Source organism: Tyto alba, unplaced genomic scaffold, assembly GCF_018691265.1.
Source record: "Tyto alba isolate M040663 unplaced genomic scaffold, T.alba_DEE_v4.0 Super-Scaffold_11, whole genome shotgun sequence".
Lineage (NCBI taxonomy): Eukaryota > Metazoa > Chordata > Aves > Strigiformes > Tytonidae > Tyto > Tyto alba.
Genome location: NW_024881273.1, coordinates 10,613,399 through 10,634,170, shown reverse-complemented (window position 1 = coordinate 10,634,170; position 20,772 = coordinate 10,613,399). Strand labels below are relative to the sequence as shown.

Genomic DNA, 20,772 nt, shown 5'->3' with positions numbered 1-20,772 from the left:
AAGAAATGAAAATCTCTCCAAACAACAGCTTAATCATCAGTGCTTGCCAAGAAGTGAAAACTCCAGCTGAAGAAATTCACTTGCAGCTTGACAACATTATAGCATCGAGGGTACAAACAGCTCTCTTACATGCCCAACAATTGCTTTCCTACACAGGATGAAAAAGGCAGCTGCATGCTTTCAGAAGTATGCCAGTCTGCTTATGCCATGACTGCTACATCTGTGGTTGGAGTGGAAGAGAATAATGAAACGCTTGTAAGAAAACCAAAAGTCAAGACTTTATTTGCTCTCGTAGTTCCTACGGCAACCCAAAATACCTGCGGGTGGGTTCTCTGACAAGAGGTTGGCTGTGTATGGGCTCTGGGAGAAGGTCTTTGCTCTTTGATCTACGGTCCAGGTGCCCTGGGATACAGGAGAGGAACCAAGGCAGGCTCTGGAATGGGTACAGTGCTGGAGTCTTGGTGCCACTGTGTCTGGGTGACTTGGTGGTGGGACAAGCAGGATGCTCAGTGTGTGGGTGCAGGGCGGCTCAGGGGGTGCTGGGCTTAGGGAACTCCCGAGATGGGTGCTATCAGGGCTGTTTTCTGTGGTGTGTCAGCAGCAGAGAAGACAGAGAACAGTCTGCTGGGGTCAAGTTTTTGGCCTGTGTCATGAGGGTGGTACAGCAAGTTGCAAGTTGAAGCTGCTCTTTGGCAAGAGGTACCATCATTCTCCTTTGTCTGCTTGCAGGGTCAGCACTGGTGACGTTCAAGCCTCCTTTTTATAGAATCATAGAATGGTCTGGTGTGGAAGGCACCTCTAAAGATCACCTATTCCAACCCCTCTGCAATGAGCAGGAACTTATTCAACTAGATGAGGTTTCTCAGAGCCCCATCTGACCTGACTTTGAATATTTCCAGGGATGGGGCCTCTAACACCTCTCTGGGCAACCTCTTGTTCTTCCTCCAACAGATAAAATTCCCAGCACTAGAGACTTTCAAATAGGAAATTTTTAATCCAGATGTGTTTTCCCAGCAACATTTTCTTATTCTTTCTTGTGTCCTTTATGCCAAAATACAGCAGATGCATTGTGAATCCCTTGCAGGAGACAAATTGCCCAGGGACCGTGGAAAGCATGGTCCAGGGCAAAAACCTTTTGTTGTTTGGCAGTGTCCATCCCAGCAAAGACTCCTGGAATATGGCGAAAAGCAACTCTGGGCCAGTCTCATAGTTGTCTGCAGTCTTAATGAATTTACACTACAGTAACTATTTTCACACTTAAATTTGGAATTTCCCAGACAGTTTTCATTCAAATTTGGAATGATTTGGCAGGACTTTTTTTTTTTTTTTTTCCACCATGGCAGACAGTCCTTTTCTTCTTAAAATATTTTCATAAACCCTTGTGAATCATCTTTAGATGGAACTGAGAGGATCATGACCAACTGTTTTTTGTTTTGTCCAAAACAAGAAAGTGGTAATGATAAAACAGCTTTGGGCTTCTGTCCTGAGAAGTAGGATTTTCATTGAAAAAGGACTGTTGGAGATTTTGCTGTGCTCTGAAGTTCGCGTGACTGAGCTCTCAGCTCCAGCTAGTTCTGTGAGCTGTAGATGTATCTACAAGGATATTGTCTGCTTATAATTAGAGGAGGAGCTGTACCTCTGGAGGTGGTCTCAGAAGACAACATGAGAAGGTGACCAAACCTTAATAGATTGATACTCTGCTCAATCTCAATCATCTGATGAAGAATGCATGCATATAATAGCCTATTGTTAAAATTTTATACAATGGAATCAAGACTTTAATGAATTTAAACAGTTTTCTGCTGTTGAAATTTCTTGGGAAGCTTTTGCTGGCAATGTTCAGAGGGAAAATCAGGAAGAATCTAGACCTGCATTTAAGATGATGAGGAAGCCTGTCCATTATCCATAGGACTGTCATTATGTACAATGATTTGGGGCATTGACCCACAGTTTCCTATGTTCAAAGTCAGAAAATGGTTGAGTATTGGATTGATTCAGTGTTCTGGGAGTTGGCCTATGTGACTGGCTCTGTCTTGTTGACTTAGGGGTTGCAGGCCACAGGGGTGGTGAGTGGGAGGAAAAATTTATCTTCCATCTACTCACTAGACCAACACAAACTGTATTTTGGTATGCATGCATCCTTATCCTAATCTAAATATCACATGTATCCATGAGCAACCAAACTGAACAGAGCTCTAAATACCTGTGTCTGTGTGTATACATAAGTATGTGTATTTCTCCCTCCTTATGATTTTAGGAGTACATTTGGGGACAGCTTTGGCTCTTCAATGAAAGAGAGCAGCTACCTGAAGCTTTGCTGGTTGGCTTTGCAGTGTAAGAAAAAACATCAAGGGAGCACTGTTACTCTAAGTGTAACTTGATTTACACATGAGTCTTCTCAAGCAATGAATGACATGTAAAGCACTTTTGCTTTCCAAGAATTTCAAACTTAAAAGCAGTGCTTGTTTTTCAAGGAGCAACTCTTCCTCAAACTCTGTGCAGCCCAACCCCAAGAGCGTCTGTGCTAACCTCCTGTGGGGACCTGATGGTGCTCTCTTCCCCTTCTCAGAAAACAGAACTCGGTTGTGTGTTCAGAGAAAAGAAACTTGAAGATAACTACACGAGGCACCTGCGGTGCTGGTTTGAATTGTAGAGTATCTTGGAGTTTTGCTGGATGAATTGGCTGCCCCCTTAGCATCTCAGGTTGAGTCACATTTAAGTGAAACTATTTGCATTACTTGGTCTTACTAGCTATTTGGCTTTCAGATTTATGATGAATATTGAATGCATGTGGGGAAGGTTTGCTCTTTGTTCGACATTGCTTTTGAGGACATTGAGATAAATGGGTCTGGCTTGGTTCAGATGCCCCCGTGGCCCTGCTGGGCTGAGCACAGTGGTCATCAGCAAGGCAGTGCCTTGCTATGCTGTCACAGCTCAGGACTTCTAGCCAAACTAAAGTGTTTGGGGCTGCACGTAGCCCGTGAGATGCGTTTGGGTGTCTCTGGTTACAGCTTTGGTCTTTCTGGGCTCTGTTCATTGTGCCCGTAACTTGCCCTGTGGCCTTGCAGACGGTGCTCACGTGTAAAATGCATGTTCCAGACAGCTTCAGTGCTGTAACTGCCCAGGGGGGTTCACATGCTTTCTCCTGAGTACCTCCACCATAGGTCTGACCTTCCGTATCGTGAACGTGCATTACCTGTTTCCAGTAGGAACTGCCTAGACCAAGTTTACATTTATAATTAAAGCCCACAGCTGTTTAAAAATAAAAGAAATGGGAGGAGAGATTACAAAAAAAGATCAAAAAAAAAGTAGCTAGAGCCCCTTGGCCAGCCTGTAATTTTTGACAGTGAAAGAGCTTTCACAGTGCCGGGCAGACATGCTCATGAATAAAGCAGCTGAGTGAGCCTGCACTAGCTGGAGAAAGAATGAATTTTTTATCAAGAATCCAAGAAATATTTATCTATTGATTTATTGGTGCCATAAGCCTTTGGATCAAGGCATAAAACATTAAGTTTTTTGCTTTTTCAGTCTCCTCAGCTCTGTAAGGCTGGAGAAGGGGAGAAACCCAGGGAGGGATTTGCTTCTATTTAAACTTGGCTGAATTAACATTATTTCTTCATGCAATTACTATAGTTAAAACATGTTCATATGTATCTAGCAGTATTGTAGCACAATTAAAATGCTGCCAGCTTCTAGGATTTTACCAAGAGTCTTCTGGTATTTGGGTTGATTTTATGCATTTGGACGCTTTCCTCTGAAAGCCTACCTCCTGGATTTATGTGCTCAAGAGAGTCATAGGTCCCTTCCTCCCTTATTTGGGACTTTCTAACTATTGTTGTTGGAAAGAAAAGCTAGAAAATTTAATTTCTAAAGTCTTAAAAACCAAAGGCCTAGTTATCTAGGTGTATGTATTTATTTTTCCCTTTTTTTAAACAATAATCTCCTCTGCTTGAGGCTTCCACCTGGATTTCCTGCCCCGTAGAAAATGATGAGAGCTTTGCCCTCTTGTCTGATGTTGTGAAGATATCTCTTGAGATGCCTTTCCCTCTGATTTTACTGCCCACTATGTGACAGGGATTTCTCTTCCTGGAACAGAGGGTGCCCATCATTCTGGTTTGTGATGGGGTAAGTGTGTTCCACTTTATGTTTAAAATACCTGTATGTCCACAGGGGAAGGATAAGGCACATGTATCCCATTTGTTGCCTGAGTGTTGTGCGTTTGATTTTCAAGCATGCTGTGGCTGTTTTGGGACCTCTGTGTGTCAGGGCAGCCCCACAGGGTGCGGGGACAAGCAGGCAGAGGGGGATAGCTCTGGGATGGGAGCATGGCTGTGTCAGGGCAGGGGGTAACCAGCCCTGCGGAGAAGCAGCAAGATCTGCATTAGCATCTCTGCAGAGTGCTGGCTCTGGCTAGAAAATAGTGGTTCCTCTGGCAGAACATGGGGCAGGACTCAGCCAGAGCTGTGCTGCTGCACGGTGTAGACGGGCACCGCTGCCTGATGTGAGGGCATGGGGCAGGCAGGACTGCGACAGCATTTCCTGCTTCAGGTGTGTCTAGAGGGGGGAAAAAAAAACACCTTTCCCAATTACTGTGGCTGGTGTGATGCTAAAGTCAGTGGCAGTAAGACAGTGGCTTCTGAGCTGGTGCTGCCAGGGCTTTTAGAGTCTGCAGTAGAGGCTGGTTGTGTGTGGTCTCAGTTCAGGAGCAGTTTTCTTTTTATTTGCAGGATGTGAAATACTCTGGATTTTATTTTGATCCTGGTGGTGAACACCTCTGTGTTCTGCTCCTCTAAACAGCAAGTGGCTGTGGGGCTGGATGCAAGTGACTTCCCTTTTGGGGGCAGGATTATCTTTGTTTCAGAACATTGTCAATTTTGGTGTTGTGAGCCTCAAAGGATTTTTCAGATATTTTTCATCTGAAGCCCACTTGGGAGCCAACTTATGGATGGATCTGAGGAGTAACTGGGGGATATGAACAAGGGGGATTGCTATTACAGCAGTGAAGTGGACTGACCTCTATCCTGTAGGTATAAAGGAAGAGTAGAATAACTCAAAGACCTTCTGTGAAGAGAAAGGATCTTCTCAGAAGCGCTGATTTGAGCGTAAATGTGCCAGGAGTTTAGAGTGCCTCTTCCCAGAGAGTTCAGTTTGAGCAGGAGTAAACTGAGGACTTGATTGGCTTTGGCCAAAGTTTGATGTGAAAAGGAGTGCAGAGGGCAGCGGGCTTTCTGAATGCTTTTCTTAAAACTGCTGGACCTCAAGACAACAGGCACCCTATCCCTTCCTCTGCCGTGAAATCTTTCCTAGTACCCAAAACCCACTCGGGACCTACCATAAAGGCACAGGAGGCACAATTATAACATACTCTAGGAGGAGATCAGGAGATCCTCCAATCTCGGGTTATTAGCTGGACCTCGTGTGGGCTTTAGGGCTTCCTGAGATCCTGCCTATCGCATGGCCCCACATGGAATCCTCCAGCTAAGGAGTACATGTAAACAGATTAAAACCACAAGAAGCACAATGTTTAAGCCTGACTCCAAATTTCCCTGCATCTCGCTGGGCTGGGGCTCTTCCGTTTTGATTCACCTCCTCTAGATACAAGGGCACCCGCTCAGATTGACCTGAGCCCACCGAGCTCAGATAGAGGGATGCTCAAGGGGAGTATTTGAAGCCCAATCCAGCCCTGTCTCACTGTACATAGCATGTGTGGGAGTGTGACTTGGGCTGATCACTAATTTAATTAACCAACCCATTTTAGTTTTATCCTTCACACAGATGAGCACACCAGGTAGGTGCTCTGTCATGTCCCTCCCGTGGGTGGTACAACCCCTGAGCATCAAATGTAAATGCACCTCTCTGCCAATTTAATTTTGCTCAGAAGGGTCAACCACCAGCACTCCCCCATCCCCGGCTGTCATGTCCCTGCAGAGCTGAACACCAGATGCTCTCTGTAAATGGGCTGTAACATCTGAAAGTCAATAACCAAAGTTATTGGTCTGACTTTGTGCCAAGATTGTATTTAAACTGGAACTGGGGGGGGGGGGGGGGGGGCGGTGGGAAAAAGGCTTTTTTTTGCAGATTCTGGTATTTCGTATAAACCAGCACACTGGGTCAGGACTTGAGAGGTGGGGCTTCTCTTGCTGGTCTGCTGGGAAATGTGGAAGCAGCTCTCCTTTCACTTGGCTGTGACCCAATTTCACCTTCTGTAAAACTGTGGATAAGGACAGAGTCCTCAGTGCAGGGCTTCAAGGTGTTTCTGGGTGAAAAAGGCTATATAAGACTTAAAAAGTGAAAGGTTTTTAAAAAAATGTATTTGGTCTTTTTTTTTTTTTTTTTTTTCTTTCTTGTTTTCAGTTGATCCAAAGAGATGTAGGGAAAAAAAGGAGAAAAAAAAAGAATATTTTTGAAAAGTAATAACTTTTAAGACCTTTTTTGTAACTGAATAAATGGAATAGAGAAAAAATATTTCACAGCTCTACTGAATGAGAATAAGGTATGACTTTCTCAGGGTGAGAAAGATGCTGTACACCTCCTCAGCTCTTACTAGAATGTTACTGATGGGAGGCTGAGGCCCCTTCATTATCTCCTAGACCCCTGGACTTACTTCTTAAGGTTGCAATATTTTGAGAAGTTTACACAAATCCCTCTAATCCCCTTTTGTGGTCATCTTCGTTTGAAATTAAAACTGAAATACGATAAAGCTATTCAATGTCCTGCTAGATTTTAGGTTTGAGATTGTCTTTTTAAGGTGGAAGCCAAGTGTTGCATGCTCTAATCTGACAAATACATTGGCCTACACTCCACCAGGCTGGTTTTTAGGGTGGAGGTTTTTTCTTCAAGGCTTTCAGCAGAATGGGGTCAGACTTTTCACCAGGGATTTTTCCTTATAAATACAGTGTAAATAATAATGAGTATTTCTTAATTAGAATGGGCAAAGCTTGTTCTTGACAACAGCTATGCTTTCAGAGACTTCAGATGAGAGTTAGATTTGGAGTTGAGCCTATTAATTTCATATGAAGCCCGTATACCTCATTCTCCATCTGTGAGAGCACTTTGCACTTTCCAGAAGTGAATATCAACACTTTGGGATACTATGATAATGTGGACTATGTAGCATCTTGGAGAAGTGACTGGTTTAAATGTCATTTGAGTCTGTGACTGTTCTGTGAATAGAGTACGTCGTCATTGATTCCACAGACTGAACTCGGAGTTGCTTTTCTCAGCAAATTTGGGTTTTCTGCCCTTATACCTTCTTGTGCAAGGTCTGTCTGATGAAGAGCTCAGCGGGAGTTACTCAGTGTCTAGAGAAAGTATGCTAGGTAAGGTAGGGCTCCATGTGCTCATTGTATATGCTTTGAATATTTTTGGTTTTCTTCTTAGTAATTTCTGTGTTTACCTAATCCTAACAATAGGAACTGATAGAAATAAATCAACCATAAATAGCACTGCTAATTAACAGAAGTAGTGAGGAGTGAATTGTGAAAAATCAGGTGAAGGGTAAATAGAGTTCATCTCTTGAAGACAGCTCAGAGTTTTCCTCAATGCAAAAGCACTTATCTAAGGGAAGATTACACTTTAATTGCCCCAAATAAGTCAAGCTCTGCCATTGATTAGATTAGAGTGAGTAAACTAGGTGTACTATACATTTTGATTCAAAACATACTAAAGAGCTAATGGTCTGTGGTGTTTCAGCTTTGGCTGTATCTGTCAAATTAGATTCCTTCTTTATTGAACCCCACTCTGGAAACATTTCCAGAGGATTATGTGTTAGCCCATCAATTGCTTGTTTTTCACATTGATGGACAATGTGCTGATCAAAGTGGTGGCAGAATTTCTTCCCTGGAGATCCAAGGCAAACACCTCAAGGTTGCTACTCCTGACAAAAGTGACTGAAAGAAGAAACTTGTGTAAGCAGCAGAATGGCTCCTTGTTCAGAGACAAGGAGAGCTGTTTTGTTGCTTTACTGGTAAAAAAGTGGAGTAACTCAGTCTAAATGGGTTTCTAACAGCTTGAGAGCCCAAAGCAGCATCTCTGCACAGCCAGGGAACCTTAACTGCAGATTTGCCAGCAGGACCAGTCTAGACCTCATTCTGGGGTTTGTTGTTATTCAGGCTCATGCTGGCACACGGTGGTATGGTCTGTGACTTTACACTTCTGTAGATGTTGCCCTTAAGGTCTCATTTAAAGCTCCAAAGTCAACAGAAGAACACCTATAAAGGCATTTTGGCTGCCTTTAGGCACTGGCAGAGGAGCTCTGGTGAAGGCTGCTGTACAGCTACTCTTTTTGAGAGGTGCCTGCCAGCTGTAGCTGTAACAGAAGGGAATTCAACCCTGAGCCATGAAGCCTGGAGTGTGTTTCCTTAGCTCCAGCTGTGAGCAGGAAGGAGTTTGCATCGTGGTGACTGCACCCACCGAGGTGCAGGTGCCAAAGGGGGTCTGCCGTGGAGGGTTAGTCCCCAGTGCATGGGCAGTGCCTGGCAGCTGGTCTGCACTGATATCCTGCCCTGTGCAGTGGCTTCCTGAGTGCAAGTCAATGTCTTCAGGAAGTCTGTATAATTTATATTAATTATAGGCCTACCATAAAGTCAGTGTGTTCACATGTGAGTCTGTAGTGATAGAGTTGACCTGGTGTAGCCTTGCATGTGCACATCCCTGAGCTCTCCCTTTCAGTACAGGTATAAAGGGACTCCAAGTGGAGATAGTGATGATCTGGGGAGAAGGGCAGAGCGAATGATGGTGTTTTGATCAGAAACCTGGAAATCAGGAGCTGAAATGTGAAATTTTTTTGTTTAGGTTCATTGCAGCACAACAGTCTCCAGTCAGGGCATCCAGCCCCTGCCACATGCCACCAGGCATTTTCCTATGGCAAAGGTCTTTGTTGTTCTGCTGCTTTTGTGTCGCCCAAGAGGATTTAATCAGGTTCAGCAGTGTTTAGTAGGTTCTTTGAATAAGTTATTTAAACATGTGCTATCACTGCCTGGCTTGCTTGGTCGTTGGCATGCGCTGAATGGGGTTCTTGGGCAGTGCAGCGTGGTGGTAGGTCTTCTCTTTTCACCAGCTAGGAGAAGCTGTCAGTTTTGGATTGCAAATCCATCAGGTCTCAGATTCACCCGTGGGGCATGGCCCTAGTATGCCAGCTTGGCTGCTGGTCGGTGGTACACATGCCTAGGTACGTGAGAATCCCCTATCCCTCTCACCACATGAAATGCAGATTTAGGTTGTGTTACAGAAGCCAGGGGAGAGTGGGAGGTTGTGGGCAGGTGTGCTGGCTGCTTAGAGAAAAGAGAGGGGCAGGATCTTGGGGATTATTCTGTGTTTGACTTGCTCTAATTTTCAATCTGTAAATCTGAAGCCTAAGATTTTCCGGGTGTTGAACAGAGGCAGTCGCTTGCCTGTTTGCAAGGCTGTGTGTAAACCAAATTTCACTTAACTGTGTGTTTGTTATTTTGGAATTCCAGGATCAGGATCTCATCACTGATGGCAAACCATGATTAAGCAACCCTGGTAGAAACTGCACAGGCTTCCCTTCCTTGGGGGCTGCTGGGTCTTTTTTCTGCAGGGGCTGTCATAGTTTTCCCAGTAACCCCAGTGCTGACAGAAGCCTTGCTGGAGAGAAAATACTGCGGAGTATTTACATGCTCCTGCTCCCTTTGATCAGGCCTGTTTGAAGTCGGCAGCATGTGGGATTCGGCCGTGAGGCTGGCGGGCTGCGAGGCTCCCCGGTGATGCCCCGGCTGCGGGGAGCACCGAGCTGAAAGTAGGCAGAGTCCCTGGAGAGCCGGCCTTGTGCCGCCGGGATGGGGATAGGTTGGGAGAAGGATGTCGGAGCAGGGAGGGCTTTGCAGACCCTTTCATGGTGGTGGGATGGGGCTGGCTGGAGCAGAGCCACCTCTGGTCTTGCAGCAGTGAGAAGCTCCAGCCGCGCAAGAAACTCATCTCAGGGCAGCCAGGCCCAAGGGCTCTGCCTCCCCGCACGCCCCAGGAACGCGGGCCGTGGCCCGGGCTGCAGAAAGGAAGATGAAAGGTAATATGAATGCATTTCTGGTCTCTGCAGCACATTGCAAGCAGCAGTAGGCTGCTTTCAAGTCAGCTGTTTCAAAAGGTATCTTTAAATGTATTAATTAGACGCAGCTGCCATCTTGTTAACATAATGAAACAGTGGCCTAACAGCTCTCTGTGTCTGAGACACAAAAGTGAGTGTTAATACTGGCCTTTCTCTAGTGTTGGACAAGTCACAAAAGGCTTGGTTGTGGGAAGTATCTTGTGCTTTGCTGGAGTACACTCTGTTCTCTTTGGCTGTATTGGGAGCTCAGGGCATTAATCTCCCTGCATGACAGAAGCCTTTTAGCTTCTGCATTTGTTACAGATGACAGTGTTCACCCACCTACCTCTATAGAGAAGTGGCCGTGCTGTCACGGCTTGGGGATGCTGGCAACGTGCTTGGTGCTGCATGAAAGGGAGGAGAGAGCCCCTAGGTGCTTAAAGCCAACTGTACAGCGAGTCAACACATGAAGGTTGTCCTTTGGCATTCAGCTGTGACCAGGGCGCTCCTGCTGAGCAGTGGCATCAGGCTCCAGGGTGGATGATCAAGCACAGTCATGTGGAAGAGGATGCTGTTGGGGATTTAGGTTAGACTATTAGCAAATAAAAAAAAAAAAAAAAAAAAAGAGAAGGGAGAAGAAGGCATCAGCTGTGAATAGGCGTGGTGGGTGCATCTTCCATACAAGTGTCAGGTCAGGGGGTGGAAACAGCTTGGAGCTGAGCAGAGGTTAGGCAGAGGGAGCCGTGGCAGCTTGTCGGGAGGAGCACTCCAGGGGCTCAGCAGTTCATACGGGCTTTAAGTGCCTGTCTCCACTGTGACCCCAAAAACGTCCCTTAGACTTTCTGTGCCTCAGTTTCCTGCTGTGCAGCACTTGCCTGTGGGGGACTTGTGCTGTCAAGTTTAAGGGACACGGGCTGTTCGTGCTGATGCCTGGGGCACTCGTGGATGAGCCTTCAGCTGGATGTGGGTGCTGTTCAGGGGGTGCTTGTGAAGATCCCTGTGCCTGTTACTAACTGGTGGGTTCCCTGGTTCCTGAGAAATGAGGGAGCCCTCCTGTAAGCCTTTACTGTATTTAGATATAATTCTGGCCCATTGTGACAAGTATTTTGTTTCTCCTTCTTCCCTGTCGAGTTAGACCTGTGGTTAGGATCAAGTAGCACCGACAGTCAGCCAGGTGTTACACTAGTGAGATGTTTTAGCTGGAACATAAAAATTGATTCGATCGCTTGGCTCATCTTGCTTAATGAGCAAGCCTGGAGCTGGGCCACAGCCCAACCCCCAGTGGCTCTGCGGGTGGAGGGCTGCCTTCTCTGCTCAGCACAACCAGAGATGCCTGCGGGACTCTGGGGACATTCCCTGGAGGAGTTCAATATTCCTGGAAGCAAACAGGTTTGATTCATTAAAGCATCTCACCGTGGCAGAGCTGGTGCCATAAACTGTGAATTGGTTCAAGCACGCTTAGGAGCACTGGGAAAGATGCTGCTTGTCTGTGAAGGCTCTAGTTTCTCGGGGGAGGTTTTTTGTCAACCGTTTTGCCTGATGTTTTGCCCTCTAGTTTGTCCTGGATCCCTGTGTGTGAGGCAGAGCAAACAGAGCGAGTCCCTGCCCTGCCCTGAGCATAAGGTAGTCTAGCAAATGCTCAGAGGAGGCTGGTTAATTAGTCATATTTCAGCACATTTCATTTTTAAGGGCTTTGATCGTGGCATGGAATTGTGGATCTGTCGCCAAGTTTGGGCTTCAAATGAATAAATAAATGATAAACGATCATTTGGCAGCAATGAACCTGCTGCACTCTCTTTGCATGTTTATGTGGTTTCCCTTCTCCCATCTGTTCCCTTCCTCCAGCTCTTCCTTGTGGGTTGGCTCTCCGGCCCCCCTTGCCTGCCTGAGGCAGTTCCAGCCTTGCTGAATGGGAGATATATAACGAGAGGCTGGGCTGCAGAGTTCTCCCTGTCGTTTTTGCTCTCGTTTTCCCAACCTCTTCTCTTTTCAGATTCATTTGCTGGTTTTGTCTTTAGCAAGGGGGGTCTGTGGCGAGGTTAGTTAGTCCCTGTTCCTCTCTGGTGACTCACTGATCAACTGACACAGGTATTTCTGAAGATGTTTGCTACTTGAAGAAATGCTTGTCATGTGCTTAATCTGGAGCGTGTTACATGAGGAGGAATTTGTACAGATATTCACTATATTAAAAATGTCTCAGAATGTATTTACTTGCATCAGTACCATAAATGTTATTACCTGTAAGAAATGCTAAGACATCGGTCACCCACGTCACATATTGGTTTTGATTGTTTATTGGGTGACTTCTACTTATGCAGAGATGCTTCAAGCTGGCATCAAGTGCATGCATGGCTGAAATAAAGCACATTTAAAGCACTTCTTTCTGTGAATCCTCCTGCAAGCAAAATCACACTTGCAAATGTGTTTGGGAATAGTGACCACAAAGCATCACAGATAATAAGTAAAAGGCACCAATAGCAGTTAGAATTAATGAATTTTTTTGCAAGTTGGTGTTTGAGAACTCTCTCTGAGGTCTCTGCCAGCCTCTGCGGTTGGGCAGGTAGGTGAGCTCTGTGTTTGTGCTCTTCCTTCCCCTCTGCAGGAGGAAAATGTCTTCTCGTCTTTTCTTTTCTTTTTACTTCCCTTTTCCCCTCCCTTACACACAGCATCAGATTCTCAAATTGCTTCATTCTTCACTCACAAGAGAAGAATTTGTGTTTTTCTCGGCACTTGGCTTCAGTAAATGGCCATGTGGCATTTTACTTTTCAGCAGTTCCTTAAAGAGCTCCCTTGTGGTTGATGAATGCAGAAACTTTGTCATAAACTAAACCACCCTTCCTCCCCTTAATCTAGACTGCTGCTTACTCAGGGAGCCTCAGACTGGTTTTGATGACAGAAGTAAGTGCTGAGTAAGCAGATGTGGAATTGCAATCACTGTGAAGATGCTCCGTTTTCTTGCAGACTTCTTGTCTTCTGCTCTGTGTGCATGCACAGATTCTGGGCAGGGTGCCATGCTCTGCTCTAATTGCAGCAGAGATGAACGGAAGCCTGCACTTCCCTCCTGTTCTTGTGTTCTCAATTCAGATGTAAATACCACACTGATGCTTAGCACATGGGAAGTCAGAGTTGAGGTGGGGAGGAAAGAGGGAGGTGCAGAAAGCCTGCACAGAGGCAGGTCACTTCAAAGTATGTTTTGGCCCTGCAGCAGGGTCAGCTTGGAGCTGTGGAATTGGATGAATCTTCTCACTGGAGCTGAGGACAAATTGTGGTGTGGACGGTGGGACAATCAGCTTTGTTCATCAATTCTTTTGCTGGCATTTTAGCAGAACTAACCAGTACATCAGTGGTGGAGAGCCCTATGGAGATCTAAGGGGAATTTCCCCTGCCCTCTGTCTTGCAGTTTCTGTGTGGTATTTTGTTTCTGAGGTGAATTAATATTTGATTTTCTGTTTCCAGACAAACGATGCTGCAGGAAATACCTGGAACTGGCTTTACTTCATCCCTCTCATCATCATTGGCTCTTTCTTCATGCTCAACTTGGTGCTGGGCGTCTTATCAGGGTAAGACACTAATGACTTGTTTGTCTCCACCTGGATGCGAAAGGGGAAGACATGTTGGTTTTAGCACTGTGGGAGGATGTAGCTGGAAAAGAGAGGATGAAGTGATAACATTACACAGTACATTGTCCCACTTCACACATTTCCTATCCTGTACTTTCCTTGCAGTGGGCTATTTCTGTAAGGCTATAGAGCCATAGGATGGGAGATAGGCTGGTGAAAAATCATTAACTGAGATGATTCTGAATCCAGACCCAGGAGTTAAGTGAGCTCCCTGTAATTGTACTGACTCGGCCCTGTGCAGCCAACACTTACTGCTGTATCATCTTGAAAACCCATCAGGAACCCTCTGATGCCACTATAAATGCTTTAGAGCTGGAGATGGACATCGAAGCGTTCACTAATGCATTTGGTGTTATTGTGCGGCATGGAGAAAGGGGAACCTCAAACAAAAGGCAATTAAAAGATCTTGGATTTTTTTTTTTTTTGGTGGTGGTGTTTTTGTTATTGTTTTGGTTTTGTGGATTTTTTTTTTTTTTTTTTTTAGATCTAGCTGTTTAAGTGAGTGTCTGGATTCAGGGGACACACTGGTCTCTTGATGTTCAAACCCCAGGGGTCAGCCAAGGATTTGGTATTTTTTGCATATGAGTTTTGGGTTTGGGCCATTGTAGAGATCAAGCTGCCAAGTTTGAAGCCTAGCTGGAATGTCCCCAGTGTCTGTGGAAATTTGATGTGGAATTAACAACCTGACTAATCTTAGTGATTTGCAAGCTCTTAGACTTTGGCACCTCATTTTGCATGCAGTTTCTTCTTAGCCCATCCAGGTGATCTAGATTACATAGATCTATAAAGATCAAGATTTATTTCTGGCTCTTGGCAGCACAGGAAGAGAGAAAAGAGTTAATGCTGCTGATTGGTAAAAGCCCTTCAGTGCTACACCTTTGCTCTTTAAGTTTCTAGAGAAAGAAAAATGTTTTCCAAAGTACAGATTAATACTGAATATTTTTCTTTTTTATTTTGTTAAGGATCCTCATCCTCAAAGCACATGCTGGAGGCAGGAGCAGGGAGGAAGTATTGCAGTTTAGTTTGAGGACTGGAAGATGTGCTGCTCCAAGAGAGGGTCAGGGGAAGGTCATGCACTTTGCTGTTCCTTCAGTCCAGGAATAATGGTCGTGATCAATAACCGACCAAAGCCATTTGTCAGACATCTTGTTGTATCAGAGGCTTTGTGAAGGTGAGCTTTGTGACCATACTTGTCTGATATATGATTTAAAGTGAGCACCAGAGCCAGGGCTGAGTGCAGTTCATTAGGTAGCTCATCTTCCTCGTTCCACAGTGGGGTCAGCCCACGTTTGCTGAAACAATACTTGTGATTTAAAACAAAATTCACAAGCCTGCAGGCTCCTGTTCCTTTGTGCTGGATTCAAACGTGTTTGGTGACCAAAAGTTAGAGACCTCTGTCTGGCTCTCCTGAACTCCTATCATTGCTTGGTGCAAAATATGAATATTATATAAATATGTATCTTCTATTAAAAATGCAGCTCTGTGAATCAGGTTTCCCTTTGTCAGTGATAAGGATGATAATATCCTCTTCACAGAGGGAAGCTTTTAAATTCTATTTTGCATAGTGGTTTGACGTCTTTGGCTGGAATAATTCCTGGGGAGAGGCTGAAGAGAATAAACATCGTAGCATAGGTGTTGCCCATACTGCTCAGCAGGATGCTGGTGGGCTTGCAGCTATTAAGCAATGAAGGAAAGTGGGTATATCTGAATGGGCTGGTGTGAGAAGGCACCAGAAAGATGGAAGGACCCTCTGAAGGCAGAGACTGTTGTGCTTACATTCTCTAGCCAAAAACCCCAGACAGCATGCTGGAAGTTATTTCTTGCATGGGTTTCTGCATGGAGAAAGAGTCATGAGCAAATGTATGTTGACTTCTATAGAGTACAGTTTCACTCAAGGACGTTATGCCATCCATGTCCCAGTGACAGTGTCAGCTAGTGGCTCCTGCAAGAGACTTTTGGAAATATCCTACATTCCTGTTTCAATAAAACAAAGCTGATTTAGTGTTAGGGGTTCTACAAATAGCCCATGAACAGGGTTAACTCAGCAATCACTCACCTGCTTTTTATTTTCGTGATCTGTTCACCTCATAGCCTTTAATATTATCCCTGCTGTATCCTGGAGGTGTTGCAGTGCGCTGCTCTCCTTCTCCACACATTATAGAGAGGGAACAGTGGGGCAGAAAGAGGGGATGTAATGCCCTGAGCAAACAATTGTGAAGCTGATGTTAGGTCACTGGTTTCCTAGGTTTGTGTGCGATCTTCATTACTGTCCTCTTTCACAAAACCCCTGTTGGTCAGGCTGTGTTTTATTTTCCAGTACTTTCCCAATGTCTGTGCCTTAGAAAGCCACAGAAAAAGCTTTTACCTGAGCATTTTTCATTGCTGTTAGCTTTGAGCTATTTCTTGTGGATTTGTGTCCCTTAGTGGGCAGTAAGGAAGCTACAAATTTCTGAAGTAGGTATGCAGACACTATCACAGATCGTGGCAATATAAATAATCTGAAATGACAACAAGTTATTGAGCTTCTTACTGACACTAGATTATACAGTTTGCCATAAAACTTAACAGAATTTCCTGCCTTTCTGTAGTTATTTGTGAACCCATGTCAACACTGGGGAGATACCTAATATCAGAGAATCACGGAATACCAGGTCGGAAGGGACTTCAAGGATTATCCGGTGCAACCTTTCTGGCAAAAACACGCTGTAGACAAGATGGCCCACAACCCTGTCCTGCTGAATCTTAAAAGTGTCCAATGTTGAGGGATCCACCACTTCCCTGGGGAGATTATTCCAGTGGCTGATTGTTCTCATGGTGAAAAATTTTCCCCTTGTGTCCAATCGGAATCTCCCCAGGAGTAACTTGTACCCATTCGCCCTTGACTTTTCCGCGTGACTCCCTGTAAAAAGGGAGTTTCCATCTTCTTTGTAGCCACCCTTTAAATACTGGAACACGGAGATAAGGTCTCCCCTAACGCTTCTCTTCCCAAGGCTGAACTAACCCAGTTCTCTCAGCCTTTCCTCATGGCAGGCTTCCCAGTCCTTTGACCATCCTTGTGCTCCTCCTTGTGCTCCTCCTCCAGGCCCTGTCCAGCCTGTCCCCACCTTTGTTGTGTAGCGGGGACCAAAACTGAACACGATACTGCAGGTGTGGCCTGGCAAGCGCTGAGCAGAGTGGGATAATGACTTCTTCCTCGCTGCTGGCGATGCCCTTGTTGATGCAGCCCCGCAACCCGTTGGCTTCCTTTGCCGCAGCAGCACACTGGTCACTCACACGGAGCTTGGCGTCCCCCAGGACTCACAGGCCCCGTTCCGCTGAGCTGCTCCCCAGCCGGGTCGATCCCAGCCCGTGCTGCGTTCCTGAATTATGTTTTCCCAGGTGCAAGACCTTACCCTGGTTGTTGGTGAGCTTCATAAGGTTCTGATTAGCCCACTCTCCCAGCCCACCCAGGTCTCCCTGCAGGGTGGCTGTCCGTTCCGCAGTGTCGACTTCCCCACTCCATTTGGTATTTTCAGGAAAATTCATCAGCATACACTTGATCCCGTCATCCAGATCACTTAACAAAGATACTAAACAGTGTTGGGCCCAATACTGATACCTAGGGGACCCCACTTGGGGCAGGTGGCCAGTTTGAAAAGGAGCGGTTTCTCCCCACGCCCTGGGTGCAGCCTGGAAACCAGTTCCCCCCCACCGCCCAGACCCCTTGTCTTGGTGGCCACGCACCAGCTTCTCTAGGAGGAGGCTGTGGGGAGCTCACCCCACATCAGCCAAGCTGGTCACTTTGCTGTAGAAGGCGATCAGGTTTGTCGAGCACGATTTGCCCTGGGTGAGTCTGTGCTGGCTTTTCCCAGTCGTGCTTCATCTGGCTTGTGACAGCCCCCAGGAGGGTTTGTTCCATAACCTTCCCAGGCATTGAAGTAAGACTGATGGGCCTATAATTTCCTGGATCCTCCTTTAAGCCCTTCTTATAGATGGGGGTGACATTAGCCTATGAGTGGGCTTAGCTCCTGGGTTTATCTGTTTGAGCAGTGTAGATAGATTGACCCAGTCTCATCCCAAGTCTCATCTGCTAGCAAAATGTGGAAGCATTTGCATTTCAAATGCTAAAGAAGAGGTGATACCTGTTTTAAAATAAAGAGCAAACAACCTTTCCCCTCTTTATTCCCTGATTCATTCTGGAATTATAATAAAATCAAAGGCAGCGAAGTGACAGGGAAAAGTGGAAATGTGTAAATGTTGGTAAAAACTTGGTATAAAAATAACTCACAATCTTGGGTCACAGTTGATATGACAAAAAACTCTAAGTACCTGGCTAAAGATGTAATTAAAAGCATGTTGACTCCATAATTCAGATTAAATGAGACTCTGCCTGCTGTACAGTGTGTCCTCATGTGTGCTGATCAAAGCACTGCCAGTGCTCTTGTAATTGGTTAATATTTAAATACCCTTCCCAAATGGTGTGCTCTGCCTTCTGTTCCTTTCCCCTCCCTGATGCAAGCACAGGAGGCCAGACTGCCAGCAGAATTTGGCTCTGCTTGTGCCATCAAATATCCAGATTTCCCCAATGATCCTAGGGCATGGGCCGTGGAGTTATTGCAAACATCTTATTTCTGATGGTGCAGTAGGGATGTTGGGATCTCCTGTAGCTTTGCAGAAGATGCATGCTGAAGTGGATACTGTGCTGTACCTCCTCACCACAGTGCTAAAGGTGGGTCACTTGACTGGGGACACTGGTAGCAGCTCCCCCTTACCAAGTTGCACATCACAAGCAAAGACAGACTGCTGTTCTCTAGCTGCGAATATGGTAGGATTTAGAATTTTCCTGGAGTACTGCAGTGATCATAGGTACACAAGTGAACTGCATTTGAAACAGCTGCTAAAACCCAAGAACTGTCTTTGTTTACAAAAGATACAGGGCTCCCCAGCAGGAACACAACATCCCGTTTGCTGTGGAGTAGTAGTAATGTGGGTTTGTGTCCTTTGTTGGGAATTTTCCTCTCTACTCCTCTCTACCTATGCCCCTTGCTTTCTGTTTTCCCTCTCTGGTGCTTGATCCCTCTGTGAGCTGATAAAACTCAACAGCCCTGCAGAAACCAATAGAGCAGAAAAACACAGATTATTTTCTTCTGGAGGAGCTTTTATTGAGTGCCATAGCTTATTCAACAGAAGATCAGGACTGTATAGGGCCAGGAGAGCAGAAGCAAGAGAAGAGACTTCTCTGCCCTTTAATAGCATGAAGACGTTCAGTAGTCTCGTTCACTTATGCGCGTGAACTGTAGAGTTCTGCCCACTCGGTCAGGATGGGCAGGCGCATAGCAAGCAGGGGGTGTTCAGCCCATCCATGTGCTGGGAAGCATGTTGGGGTGACTGCCCAAGCCTGATACCTCTGCAATCACAGACATAAAAAAAGGGAAAAGAGAAATGTTAAAAAAAAAAAAAAAAGAAAAGAAAAGAAAAAAAAAAAAGGACATGAGACACCTTGTTGAAGTTCTGCTAAACCATCCATCCACTCAAAGGATGAACCAGGTTTTATTCATACTAGAGAGCTGCCCTTGGCTTTTTTTCTCTGTTTTAACTATGAGAAGCCATTCTAGCCATGCTAACGTTGTTCCAGAAAGCTGGGGCACCTTGATTCCCAGAAATTAGGGGTAGTGTTTTGTAAGATTTCCAGCGCAGAGTGGAACAGCAGCAGAAATTACAATATTTAGGAATTTGTATCCATAATATATATCTCTTGAGACATCTTTTTATGTTGACTGCAGTGAGTGGTTATTCCTACTTATTAGATTATTTGTAAACTCTTAGTGATTTAGGTAGCAATAAAGGCATCCATCACAAGGAATACAACCTTTCTTAGAAAAAGAGATTGTCTGCCTCTGATAGCATCTTGGGAATGTGCTGCCTCCTAGTGCCAAGAAGGTTTGACCCCACACACCTTTCAGTTTTCCCTAAACACAGGGTTGTTTGCTTCTTGGGGTACCATGGGATTTGGCTTCAATTCTGACCAGAAAATTCCCTGTGATGATCCTGATAAATTTTTTATTGAACTTTGCCCATAGTTCTGCAGTTTACATCGAGGAAGTAAAAATACCCCCCCACCGAATTGAGAAGTCCTCACCAATGCTCCTTGTTTTTCTGACTTTGTGCTGTTTTCTTGCTAGGAGGCTGCAGCCCTCTACCATCCTGCTCTGGCAGTTGCTGCCACCAGAAGGTGGGCACCCATCTCCATGTGCACCTTCGCTTCCTGGTGTTCCCTCCCTTAGCACTGATTTCCAATGCTGTTTTTTTCTCATCCCGCTGCTGTTCCCCTCGCAGCCCTCAGCCTCCTCTCAGCCCAGCTGGCAGCTTCCTTCGGGGGCTGGTGGGATTATGGAGTTTTCTACTGCTTGGGTGTTGAGCTGGGTATTAATTTTGCCTGGTAATGAACCGGATGATTCTGTACAATACATTTGTGACTGTTTTGATGCTTTGGATTACTCAATGCAAAGAGGATAAACACTATCATGGGATGCTGTGAGGAAGATGATTTAACTTATTTCAAGGCTAAATGCTTTTTGGCACTGTTTCACACAGCGGTGGGGAGTGGTGAGGGTGGCGAGACAGCAGGAGTGCTGGCCAGAGAGGGCAGTGCACTGTGAATGATGCATCTGAATACTGAGTCTGTGTCTCTCAAGTGTGAAAAATGCTGCTTGTCACGTCCTCAAATATTTATGGTGAAGCCTGAGGTATTTCCAGACCAGGCAGTAAAAAGAAATGATCTTTCTTGAGGTTTACTCATCTGGCTGCAATAACCAAGTGTGGAGAGACACTGCAGTGGCCAGTTTGCATCTTTCCTGCTTAAGTATTACCGTAACATGGTCCAGACCTGCTCTGTCCTGAGATGTGCAACACCTGCCTCTTGTTAGATGAGACCACCTGGTGTAAAAACTGCAGGGAGACATTTTGAACGGATGCAGCATCTTTGTGACAGCAGGAGCCTGGCAAGGGATGCAGCTACAGACCATGCTGGCACCTTGCAGGCGAACAAGGGTCAGGGTAAACGGCACTTTAATTCTTCACTGCTGCACCCTGTCTGGAGCAGTCTGCAGCATGGGGTGATGCTCTCTGGAC

At 45.6% G+C, this 20,772-nt stretch overlaps 1 protein-coding gene across 18 annotated transcripts in view; it reads left to right on the top strand.

Annotated features, from left to right (window-relative positions):
* CACNA1B (calcium voltage-gated channel subunit alpha1 B) overlaps nucleotides 1-20,772 on the top strand; it is a 307,336-nt gene that overhangs the window by 125,419 nt on the left and 161,145 nt on the right. For all 18 annotated transcript variants that reach the window (XR_006164766.1, XM_042786548.1, XM_042786546.1 and 15 more), the window contains exon 7: nucleotides 13,499-13,602. Coding sequence is in view for 17 of the 18 variants with exons in the window: in XM_042786548.1 (XP_042642482.1) it covers nucleotides 13,499-13,602 (104 nt within the window). In the remaining variant the exon portion in view is untranslated. The remainder of the gene's footprint in view (nucleotides 1-13,498; nucleotides 13,603-20,772) is intronic.